General features: G+C 39.4%; 1 protein-coding gene across 3 annotated transcripts in view; it reads right to left on the reverse strand.

Moving 5' to 3' along the window:
* NUP210 (nucleoporin 210) overlaps window positions 1-13000 on the reverse strand; it is a 2490054-nt gene that overhangs the window by 985342 nt on the left and 1491712 nt on the right. For all 3 annotated transcript variants that reach the window (XM_044078102.1, XM_044078101.1, XR_006365597.1), the window contains one exon: window positions 4097-4229. In XM_044078102.1, the coding sequence (XP_043934037.1) occupies window positions 4097-4229 (133 nt within the window). The remainder of the gene's footprint in view (window positions 1-4096; window positions 4230-13000) is intronic.

Here is a 13000-nt window from a genome sequence, read left to right on the forward strand (position 1 = left end):
TAAAACCTATCAGCCTTCTTAGAAGCAGGGGGCAGAGAATCAGGAGCTTTAGAGGCACTGGAAAAAGCATCCAACAAAGCAGCCAAAACAGGAGGAATAGCAGCAGGTTTAGGAGATTCCAGCTGCAGCAACTCAGAGTACCTCTTATGGATATTAGAGACCTGAGCACAATCCCACTTAAAAAATTATCATCATCCAAGAGATTGTGACCCCAAAGGAAATTTCTTCAAAAGGAGTATCAGGACTATTAGATTCCACCTCCTCCTCTGACCAACAGCCCAAAAGAGAAGGAATTTAAGTAGAATAAGCCAGGGATTCCTCATCAGAATCTAACTCTTCCTCAGAATAATCCAGTTTCCTGGGCCTTTTAAGGGGAGTGGAAGACCAAAGGGGAGCAGGAACAGAAACCCCCTGAGGAGGTTTTAATGCCATCAAAGCATTAAACAACCCCTGAACAAAGGTGTGCCACTCTCTCTGTGGACCCCTAGGAGCAGGAGAAACAAGTTTAGTTTTTTCTTTCTTCTTCAAAGGAACGTCTGCCCTATAACACTTAGAAGGCTCTGACCCAGGATGGCATTCAATAACTGTAGCAGGAAGTTCTTCCCTAACTAAAATCTGTGGAACACCCCTAGGCCCCTTGGAAATAATCAACCATTGTTCCCCCAGAATGTCCAAAATGGAAGTCTGCAAAGCCTCGGAAGTGCTGCAAGCTGGATCTTTACCGGCCTCCAACCTGGTCGCGGCAGAAGAATCCAACGACATAGCTGAGCGAGCCTCCGAGTTCTCACCGACTTTGGGAGAAACACCTGGCAGAGGCTGGACAGTGGAAGATTCTGGTCTAAACCTTTTCATCTTCTTCTTCCCTAACAGCTGACCCACTGGGCAGGAAGTTCATTCCACTGTATCTTTAGTGAGAAGCTTAAGTCGCTGGTTCTCAAGATACAAAGAAAGGGAAGACAGCCTACTACGAAGGGTTTTTGGAATGAAATCCTGACAAACTGAACAGGTCATATGGTTGTGAGAAGCTCCCTGTCAAAAAAAGACACTTATTGTGGTGGTCTTTATGAGGAATTTGTCTCCCGCACTGGTATTTACCCTTCCTGGATGACATTAACCCCCCGAAGCAACAAAAAAGCTAAGAAAAAACAAAACCCCAACTGGGTACTTATCTGCAAAGGCTCATAACCTGGAAGAAGACATAGACATTGAACTGGCAAATGAAAACTGCATTCAAACTGGCAGAAATGATGTTAGGCATTCAGACAGACGATCTGTAGATACGTTTGGATTGGCAGGAAAGAAGTTCTGAGGATGGTACGTCCGGATGTCATCTTTATGCTCTATGCTATGCGAGGAGAGTACAGGTGACATTTGGCGTACCTTAAAGCATTTGTAAGCTGGCCAATGTCAGGCTTCCACAGCAGTAAATCCCCATAAGTGAAGAATACTGCAACAGTGAATATAAGGACATCAAACTGCCCTTCAGTCATAACTATTGGTTACAATTAAGAAATTCTTCTACCTTGCCAATTTAACTACCAAAGTTATAGCTCCCAGGACCTAGGGTGTCAAGAGTCTTCCCCTCCAATCTTTCCTCAGGCCAAACATAGAGCAGAATGCACTTCTCCAGACACCTTGCCCACCTACTAGAGAGACCACAACCTTTTTGTAACTGGTAGAAAACAAATTCTGCTACCTGTTTAGCTGTATATGCTACCATTTCAGCTATCTCTTCTGACAGGTCAGTTGCACTACAGCATGCTTCCACTCTTCTACCTTGAATATCACCCTGGTCACTTATTTCCATGATTTATTAACACCCTGACAATGGCTTCAGTGTAACAAGGTCTCTTCCATCTCTCTTATTAAGCTTCTTAATTGTCTTAGTGTAGGAGTTTCTAACTGTCAAAACCTTAATGCTCCAATCTACAACCTTCTTCCACCAGCATAGACACCCCATCTCTATATCCATACTGGCTACCTCACTCCCTGAGCTATGCCTGATCCAGTTCCTGTCTTCTTTTATTTTTTCTGTAAGGCCTAGTCCAGAGTTTTACTTATTTTGTATTTTGGCTTCCGATAATCTTATCCTCCCTGCATTATTTCCCTGTAACACTTCCATACACTCCTTCCTCTCCACCAATTTCTGCTGGCCTTGCCACTGCCCCTATAGTGGTTTCTATTTTACTGTCCACTTTACCCCCTATTATACCCCATCTGGCACTTTTTTTTTATTCATGTTACAGTGTTAGTTCTTGTATGGCCACATCTGGATCTGTAATCCATTCATCACTTATCACCGCTGTCTACCACTATCCTTCCATTAAGACTTTCTTCTTTGTCCCCTCTTTCCTTGCTACCTTTTTCACCTCCTTTCACCTTAATGTTTACTGATCCACTTACCCTTAACTTCTCTAGCCATGTTCACTTTTTCCTGCCATATTTTCCCCTATATTTCCCCATCCGATCCCGGCCTCCTAAAGGACCCACATTTCCAGTTCCTTTGTATATTTTCAAATCTGGACAGCCAGTCTTCTACCCTTTTTACCTCACACAGTCTCCTGCGAAGCTCCCCATTATCCTACCAACTCCATATTATCTGTCACTCTAAAACTCCTAGAGCCAAACTCCTACTCTACAACTTGATACCAGTACTGCTCATTTTATCTTGTCTCATTCTTGAATCTCATATTTTCCATTTTTGATAATTTATTAACTCCTACCTCTCAGTCTCCGTGGTCTCAACAAACTTTTCTGAAGCATCTAGTTAAACTGTAGCGACAGAGCCAGTAACTGTGAGAGACCTGCAAACCTGCATGTCCATTAGAAAAAAAATCAAAAGAAAACCAGATGAGACATGTTTGGACATAAAATGAGGACAGATTTTTTTTTTATCTGAATAGAATGATACATTTAGGGGTCTTAAAACGCATGATGATCCCACCAGTTGAGTTTTCCAGTCTTAAGAAAAATATGTTAACCCAAAAACTGCAACTTTATATACTGTTTAATCTACATGAAAAGTATATTAGGTTCATAGGTTGGTACTAGGCTATCAGCCCTAGAGCCTATACAAGCCTAGTCATAACAATTCCCTGGCTATTTCTTCCCACACTCTTTACTTCCCTGGACCCCTGTCTAGCAGGGTGACTGATGTGATCCCCGGGGTGAATTTCCTTTCTCCCATCCAATCATCAAGGCTCCTCTTGAAGAGGGCCAAAGAGGCACTCTGCTTGACATGTACGGGCAGTCTATTCCAGAGTCTGGGGAGTCTCTGTGTCAGGAACCTATCCCTCCAGCATGTTTTGTTTATTGTGATGACAAGGTTTAGATCCTTGGGGCGTGTGGCTCTGAGGGATTGGGATTTCTTTAAGTGTAGCATGTCCAACAGCTCTGAGTTTGACATGGCCTTGTATGTTAAGCAGAGATCGCCTCAGAGTAGAAGATATGCGACAGAGTATAGCTGGAGTTTTTTAAGGCGGTCAGGCCTGTGATTCATTTAAAAAGTAGGAGCTGTCAGTTTTCTGCTACATCAGATGCTACAGAAGCTGGTATACTGAAAGTACAGATGCACCAAGAATAGTGATACATTATCTAAACAGCAGAGGTCAGATGAATGCAAGTCACTCAATGGTCTGGAGAAGACAGGGACATTTTACAAACTGGAAAGTGGAAGGAGACTGATGGCAAATCTCAACAAACTTTTTTTTTTTCAATTGAAACAAGGATAACACGAAGGAAAAAGATATGCCAGCATATGAAACTGACACTTTATGTCTCAACAAATTGGGTAGCTGTCCAATCAAAGTCTTGGAAGTCCAAGACAAAAAGAAAGCTTAGGCCATAGCTCAAGTAGCATGTAATAATATATCCACATCATCTATAGCAGCAATCTCCAAAATATTAAAAATGCAAGTTTCTTCTTAAACATATATGCTGATATTGATAGCAGTCTTGATTATAGCAATTAGAAGCCTTAAATTCTACAGATACAGTGCTGCATTTCCATCCTGTTTAACATACACTAAAAGTGCAAGTTACGTAGACCTACTTTGTGTTATAGTAGTACTATTGTTTTTAAAAACATGTCTCTTACTTCTATTGGTTGTGGTGCAGAAGTAATTGGTTTGCCAGCTTTATCCTTCACCACTGCTGTCAGGCTTGTCTGCCCAATTGCCAAGCCATGCACAAGGAAAGTTGCAGTGTAGCCATCAGCGTCATCAGATTGTCTAAATAAAAAAAAAAAATGAATAAACAAACCAATAAATGCACTTGAATAGAAAATCACATTAACTTATAACCCTTGCACAAAAATGTTTACCATTTGAACTTAGAGTGACCTTTAACTTGTACAAAGGCTATTTATGTTTTCATGTTCCATAATGTTGTGTATTTCGGCTTTTCCCGGTTAGGGGTCGCCACAGCGGAACTCCGATCCCCTAATGATTGGTAGTTGATTTTTACGTGCCGAGTTACCAGCCCTGATGCACAACCTTCAACGAAGGTACGCCCATTCACGCATGTCTCCACGCAGAAGGCGCTCTAGCTGAGAATCGAACCGGACAGCGTCTTAGAGACTACTAAATGGTTGGTTCTGTTTGAAGATCCTTCTAAGAAAAGGAGGAATATCTCCTCAGTTCTCACCAAATCTAAATGTGGCACATGTAAACATGGACATAGTAATCACATGTTATAGTAAGATAACATAGACAAAATGTGGCCTTTACTATTGCACATATAACATGTAAAGACGGTCTTCAAGAAACTAGCATACAGCAATTAATCACATTTTGCAGTAATGCAATATGAAAGACATTAAATTTGTGGTTATTAAGTATATAATATGTACTGAGTACTAAAAACAGCAGCATGGTGGCAAGATTGGTAGGGCAGATAAAAAGAAACTGTAAATTCCTTTAGGTAACGCAAGTCAAATTTAGTCACTAAATTTAAATGTGCACATACCGCCAAAATTGTGTGTGACAATAAGAGTTACCAAATTTATAGTACTGGGTGAGGGAATGAATTTACCCTTTAACTTTGGGCAGAGCTACAAACACGTTGCTGGAAAGCACTTTCAGCTGTATATTTTTGTTAGCTTCATGACAGAAATGTAGCGTACTGGTGATCAACACTTGAATGTGAAATAAAACTCAGAAATATCAGCAAAACAGTGAACATCAAAACTCACTTTAACATTTCAAGAGCGTTTCTACTGATTGATTTTACTCCCCCCCTCCCCCAAACATAAGGCAGTGGTACCACTGAGTAAAGTGAGCAAACTCCTCGAATATACTGTTTTGTCAGGTTTGCACTCCCCCACTGCAGAACTGATGCAATTCCAGAGAATGTTTAATTAAAGTAAGGGGTGTGGAAAGTGAAGCAAAACATCTGAGAAATACCACTTCCCACAGGGCAAACTCAACAAATTAGCATTCTGTCAAGTTTCCACTTAACAGCCTGTCTGATATCTTGTACACTAACGTCAAGACTGCTGTAACCTCAGAGTAAGGGGAATTCTCATAGACAAAGCAAGTTCAACCTCAGTAGAGGAAAAATGCCACTCACATCACATGTCATCACATGTTACAGTGTCAATCACCAGTACACTGCATTTCTAACTGGAACTAATTTTAATGTAATTATCTAAATTATGTATTGGCCAAATAAGCAACAGTTTAAATGTGGCATGACACATTTAAATCCAATGCATAGAGTTTCTACCAAATGCGATTCTTACAGATGGCATGCAACCCTAAGCACCTTTGCAATAAACGTTTTTAAACAAAATCATCACATTTTAATCTCTACTGTGGCTTGGATTTACAAACAACAACAGAAAAGAAAAAGTGTACTAAGTTTTCATTGTTATTATAATGCAATATGATTTCTATTTAACAACTGCATTCACTCCGACATTATACAAGTTGCTCAGTTCCTGCCTTTCCCTAAACTTCGTTTCCTCCTCTTGAACATGAATTTGACAAGTTTTGTTCCCACAAATTCCATTTATTTTCATGAAAGTTGCTCCCTCCCTCTTCTGTAGATCCCATCTCCATTTTTTTTCTCGGTTTTGAAACCTCCAGAATTTCCTTGATGCTGGGAATAGATTTTAATTTTCACTTTTTTTGGTAGCCAATAACATTAAACTTAGTAAGGCCTTGCTTTGTCAAGACAAGTCAGATCCTGTATTTCAAAACGACTATTTCCTTAGTTACAGCCATTTTTTCCACTAACATTTCTGTCAAAGTATTCTGTAAATATTTTTTTCAAATCTGTCAACTTGTTATATTTCCAAAAGACATGTTCCCAATTACCCCTCTCTTCCCTATCATAACTCCAGCATTCAATATCTGGTAGAGAAAAAATTCTCTGAAGTCTGCTTAGGGTATAAAAATACATATACAAACACTTCAACCCAAAAATTATAAACTTTCTGGAGTCTTTTCTAATCACCTCAGATTGATTCTTATAATTACCATGCAATATTTTATATGCCCTATTAATTATCACTTTGACAGCAGTTTCTTCTGTTCTAGACTCCAGGTAAAACTCTGCCAGATCTGATCTTTCACTTAACGTTCTATTCCTTACTCTTAGTCCATACTCTCCATTATGAATCCCCAATATGAAAGACATTCTCAAACCTGCAGTCCAATCTTCTGCTTAGCTTCATCCTGCTATAATATGATCTCTTTGTGGGTTATTGGCTTCCAATCTCATGGTAACTTTTGGTAATTTCCTACAGTAAATTCATGCCCATAATGCCATCTGACCCTATCAAACACTTTCTGTACATCAAGGCCTACTAACAATAGTGGTGTTTTCTTACAATCTGCTTCCTCAGTGTTTCATTAATGCTGTCATCAGCTTTGGTAACACTTTTGTCAATTTCTTAGCTAGTATAGAAATAAACACATTTATAATCATGGTTTAAAATTGGAATGTTTATATGAATCTGGATCACAAGGGTCTTTACCCTCTTTGGGTAACACAGCCACCACAGCTATCTTCCAAAATGATGGCATTCTCTAGCTCCCACACACTTTTAAAATACCGCTAAACAAAATAGTGCAGATCTTTGTCACCATTTTTATCTCATCTCTTCCTATTTTAGTTCACAATTAATCCCCATATTCCTATAAAGTCTTTAATAAATGTTAATATTTCCATTTGTGCCTTTGCTTGGTTTACCCATTCTTCTGCTTTATATGAATTTTCATTAAATTTCTGAAATATAAGGAGAGACCCCATCTCACTGCTAAACCATGATTACAAAATATTTGCTGCCATACCTATTAACATCTATCTGGGGGGAGCGACTTTGACAGCACAACATAAATGCATATTATACATCAGGAAGCAGACAGTGCGGGTAGATCCTTACTATCAATTAGTCTCAACATAGAAAAGGCTTATATCTACTGTAATGGGACTCTCTTTGGATTATAATGGAAAGAGAATAGGATTCCAGAGGGAATTTATTCTTCCAGTGCAGGAGATTTACAAGACTTCCACAGTAGCAATTAAAATTAATAGTACACTGTCACAAGAATTTAGAACAGAGAGAGGTACTTAAAGTTTGCAATTTACTTAGGATGACTCTGTCTAAAAACAAGGCAAGGAAACATTCAGGTTTGAGACTTGTGTGGTAAGCAAGAAAGTCAAATCATCAGCTAAAAAAAGCCTAATTTACCTACTCTGTTACTCCAAATCAGGATATACATAACCTATTTAATTTGTTAAGAAAGTTTACAGAATTATTGGTGTATAAAGCAAAAAAAAAGTAAAACTAAAGCTGCAAGTGTAAACTTTTCTCTAACCTATGACATGGTGCAAAATTTTCCATATTTGTGAAGCCAGTATACGATGAGGTATTTAGGGAGGTGGGATTATGAAGAAAGCCAACAGTCTTCCAAAAAAGACACGGGATTACACAAGAGATAATTTACCTTTATCAAAAAATGGAAGGCTAAGACATTGGACCTTGACCAAAAAATCCAGGCTATTAAGTTTATAGTCCTCTAATACTTTATGTAAGACAAGCATTTCTTTATTATTCTAATGTTACTTTTTAGAATCACTACTGAGAAAAATGCTGGAATTTATATTAGAAGAGAAAAAGTTTGAGAATAAATTGGCAGAAACTGATTGCCTCAAGAACAGTGTGGGCTAACATTACCATATCTGCATCTTAAGTAAAATAGTAACTTTTATCTTAAATGTAAAGAAATGTTTAGGCAATGTGGTCATAATGCAGTACTCTAAAAGTTTAACATTTGGTCCCTGGGGTTGAAATTAGCTGAGACCAAAATAATATATGTGCATACAAAGATGCATTTCTACATATTAAAATTCACTATACCGAAAGGCAACTGATCTAACACAACTTGTCTTTTAGCAGCCTATCAAAACAAGACAAAAAAAACATTGTTTATTGAAGGGGGCATGCACCCCTACAACCCCTGCTAATTATATATACCAACTCAGAGACAGCACTACAGTGGGGAAAGGGCTAATTCCCCAATCCCCACTGTAGTGTGATCTGGTACAGAAAAAAAGCCAGCATGTTCTATCATCCCTGCTGTCTTTTTTCCATTCAACAACAGGAGTGTTCTACCAATTACCAGTAACCCATATAGATATATATTACATACACACAAAAACATTTTGCCTCACAAGCACTAAATATTCTCCCTTTGATATCTGAGCTATGGCCTATTGGGCTGATAAATCAAACTACCTGAAGATACTTCCCTATTAACCAAATGGTTGAATAGAGAAAAATCTGCTACTACACTGGGTGCAAATCTGTACAGATAAAAGGACCATGACTTGGCTAGAATTTGTACACATTCACACTAGCTCAGAAGGACATACTAAAATATAAGGGTTACTTGGCATCTTGCAAAAGTACAATACTGATATAAACAGGAAGAGCTCAAAGAAACCAAAGCTAACAAAGCTTTTAAATGAAGCAACATCACCTCTTGCGAACACTAAGAGACTAATACATAGAATTTAAGGTATAATCCATAGTAGCAATAAAAAGTTGATTTATAAGAAAATTCAGAGTTGGCAAAGACTAACAGATTAATAACAGAACAGCAATAGCTTGAGATCTGTATCAATCCTAGATATTTACTAAGTCCAAGAAATTATGAATATTATCATGGAAGTGTCTTCATAAGTACTTTGACATATCAGGTTAGATAAAATATTTTAAGGGATAAAACATGTTGGAAATGTAATCAGGACCAGAATAAAAACAGGAAAAAAGAAGTTATGCACTCACTATAACGTTCTATCTGTGTTGTCCATTTTCATTCTTCCTCATATTTGGGTTTGGATCCGATCCTCGGATCCAACTTGGCCGCTTCTACTAGCTCATGGATCAATGAAAGGTCTCAATCTCCCCCCTTTCCCATAATGTCCTAGTCCCTAACATACCTCAGATTTTGTTTACTGCCCTTTATATCCGTAGAGCATTGCAAAGGAGTAAGAATAATAAGACAACCAGAAAAAACTGAGATTCAAAGTAAGGAACAAGGCTCCTTCAGCATCTTTGATGCATCCAAAAGAATAACTAGGAGGGTTTTTTTTGGGAGTGTAGAATGAAAATAGATAACACAGACAGAAAATGATGGTGAGTATATAATTTTGTTATCTGATGTCAATTTTCATTTGTTCCTCTACTCTTGTGACAGAGTCCACAGCTATCTAAACCCTGGGAAGACTCTAAGGAAGGATATTTCTGACTACAGTTGAACCAAAAGCTGCTCGTCCCTAGAAACCAGATCTATTTTGTAATGAGCAATAAAAGTATAAGGACTAGCCAGGTTGAGGCTACACAATCATCTAGAGACCTTTTAGCCAAAAAAGCTGAAGAAATAGCCATGGATCTTGTAAAATGTGCATTTGGTGGTGTGGGTACAGGTATGCCCAAGTTATTGTAAACAAAGGTAATACAATCAGTCAACCATTTAGCTAATTTTACTTTAGAGACAGAGCTTCCCAATTTTGAATCTGAAAAAGATACAGACAGTTGTTCTGTTTTTCTAAAAACTTTCATTCTAAGTAAGTAAAAACATAACTGTCTGTGAACATCCAATAGGTGTAACATATACTCTTCTTTACTTGAAAAATCTGGAAAGAAGACTGGTAAGTTGATAGTTTGAATCATATTAGATTCTGACATCACCTTAGGAAGAAAAAGGAAGGACTGGTTCTTACGTATACTCTGTCTTTATGAAAAATCAGTTAAGGGACAGGGCTTAGAAGCCAAGGCCAGCAATTCAGAAACCCTTCGGGCAGAGGTAACTGCTACTAAAAATATAGTTTTCCAAGTTAAATATATTAGTTCTGTCTTAGCTGAAGGTTCAAATGGAGACTGGATTAAAGCCTGCAATACTACATTTAAATCTCAAGGGGGAGAAGGACTTTTAATAGGAGGTCTTAGGAGAAGTGTTCCTCTTAGAAAGGCTCAACAAAGCTTAGAAGATGCTAGAGAAAAATTATTTACTCCACCATGAAAGTTGGAGATGGCAGCTAATTGCACTTTAATGGTAGAAGAGCTTTACAAAACGTCAGAGACAGGAGTAGAAAAAGAATCTAATTGACTGTTATACTCAAAAAAAAAACCAAAAAAAAAAAAAAAATCCTTTCCATTTACTTATATAAAATTTTGGTGGAAGCTTTGTAAGATGATGATAGAATATGACAGACTGAGGAGGAGAGCTCGGGCTTGTCTAGCAATCAACAGAAAATAGAAGTTATGTCCTTACCATAACGTTCCATGTGGAGTGTTCATCTCGCCTTTGTTCTTACACATGGGTCCGGAGCCGATCCTCGGCTCCGTGCCGGCCTCTTGCAAGCTCTGCATCGAGAAGAAGCTCGAGACAATCTAATACCCACAATCCCCCTCTGCCTTTACCTCAGATCTAGTTTGCAAGCAAACCAATCTACATAACAGCACATTCATGCCATACATCTATACATACATAAACAGACACATATAAAGTATATGTGTATACCAACTATGTACACAGAATAATGACAGTAGCAAAACAATGCTTCTGGCCAGGCATCAAAGAACGTTCTTCCTAAGGGTGGGAGGGTGGGACTGTAAGAACAAAGGCGAGATGAACACTCCACATGGAACGTTATGGTAAGGACATAACTTCTATATGTGATAGTGTTCAATCTCGCCGTTTGTTCTTACACATGGGTAGCGTCCTAGCTCCTAAATCCTGAGGAACTCACGGGAGGACGTTCTTGAGCACAGTGGAACCAAAGGTTGCCCTGTCCCTAGAAACCTTATCTACTTTATAATGAGAAATAAATGTATGTGGCTTAGACCAGGTAGCAGCCGCTGAAATAGCATCCAGAGGTAGGCGAGCTGCATGAGCCAAAGACGTAGATATTGATCTTGTGGAATGTCCTTTGGGTTTGTTTAGAAGGGGTTGATTTGCAGAATCGTATACATAGATTATACAATCCGTTAACCACTTTGAAAGAGTTCTTTTGGTAACTGCAAGTCCTTTCCTGCTATCAGCAAAAGCCACAAAGAGTTGATCTGTTTTCCTGTGATCTTTTGTTCTATCCAAATAAAACCTTAGCTGTCTGTGAACATCCAATTTGTGTAACATATACTCCATTTTGTTGGAGTGGCTTTTGAAGAAAGTGGGTAATTCAATGGACTGATTAATGTTGTTAATAGAACACACTTTAGGGAGGAAGGATGAATTGGTTCGAAGAGAAACTCTGTCAGAGTGAAAGATCAGATAAGGGTGCTTGATGGAGAGAGCCTGAAGTTCAGACACTCGTCTAGCAGAAGTAATGGCTACCAGGAAGAGAGTTTTCCAGGACAAAAATTTTAATGGGCAAGAAGAGGCAGGTTCAAAGGGGGGCAACATTAATTTAGATAGCAACAAGTTTAGACTCCAAGGTGACGTAGGAGATCTGACCGGAGGTCTAATATGAAAAACTCCTTTTAAAAAGGCTACACAAAGTCTGTGAGCCATGATAGGAGCTCCACATTCTTCCACATGGAAATTCGAAATGGCAGCCAATTGAACTCTTAGAGTAGCAGGAGAAGCACCCTGATGAAATAAGTCTGTTAAGAACTCTAAAATCTTATTCAAAGGAGCTGAAAAGGGATCAACGTAGTGCGTATTCGCCCAGAATACAAACCGTTTCCATTTGCTAGTATATGTTTTAGTAGTGGAAGCCTTATGCGAAGCCACTAATATATTCTGGACTGCTGGTGACAAGAGATCAGACCTGGCTAAGTTGGGAATTGGAGCAGCCAAGCTGCTAGATGGAGTGACAGAAGCGCGGGATGGGGAACCCCTGACGAGTGAGTCAACAGATCCGGCTCTGGGTCCAGAATCCAGGGTCCCCGAATGCAGTGAATTTTCAGGGAGGGAAACCAAATTTGACGAGGCCAGAATGGAGCAATGAGGATTATCGTCCTGTGAAGGTTCCTGGCTTTCTGGAGAAATTTCGGTATCAGAGGAAATGGAGGAAATGCGTACAGGAGTCCCGGGGGCCAATCGTAAACCAGTGCGTCCCTGGGGACTTCCCCTGGAGGGGGTAATAGGGCAAAGTAGCTCCTGCATTTGGCATTCATTGGAGACGCAAACAGGTCGCAGGAAGGCTGGCCCCATGTGCGAAAAATCCTTTTCGCCACTGACTGTTTCAGAGACCACTCGTGCGGTAGCAGAATTGCTCTGCTCAGCCTGTCGGCTATGACGTTGGATGACCCCGGGATGTGCGTTGCTATTAGAAAGCGACCCGTGGACTCTGCCCACTGCCAAATTCTCATGGCCTCTCTGCATAGTTGATAGGACTTGGTTCCCCCTTGTTTGTTTATGTACCAGACTACCGACATGTTGTCCGTCTGAACTGCAATAGTCCCTAGAGGAAGAAGGGGAGCAAAGTGCTGCAACGCTAGAAACACTGCCCTCAACTCTAGAACATTGATGTGCAGATTGTATTC

This window comes from Protopterus annectens, chromosome 7.part0 (assembly GCF_019279795.1).
Source record: "Protopterus annectens isolate FY-2018-M chromosome 7.part0, PAN1.0, whole genome shotgun sequence".
Taxonomy (NCBI): Eukaryota; Metazoa; Chordata; order Ceratodontiformes; family Protopteridae; genus Protopterus; species Protopterus annectens.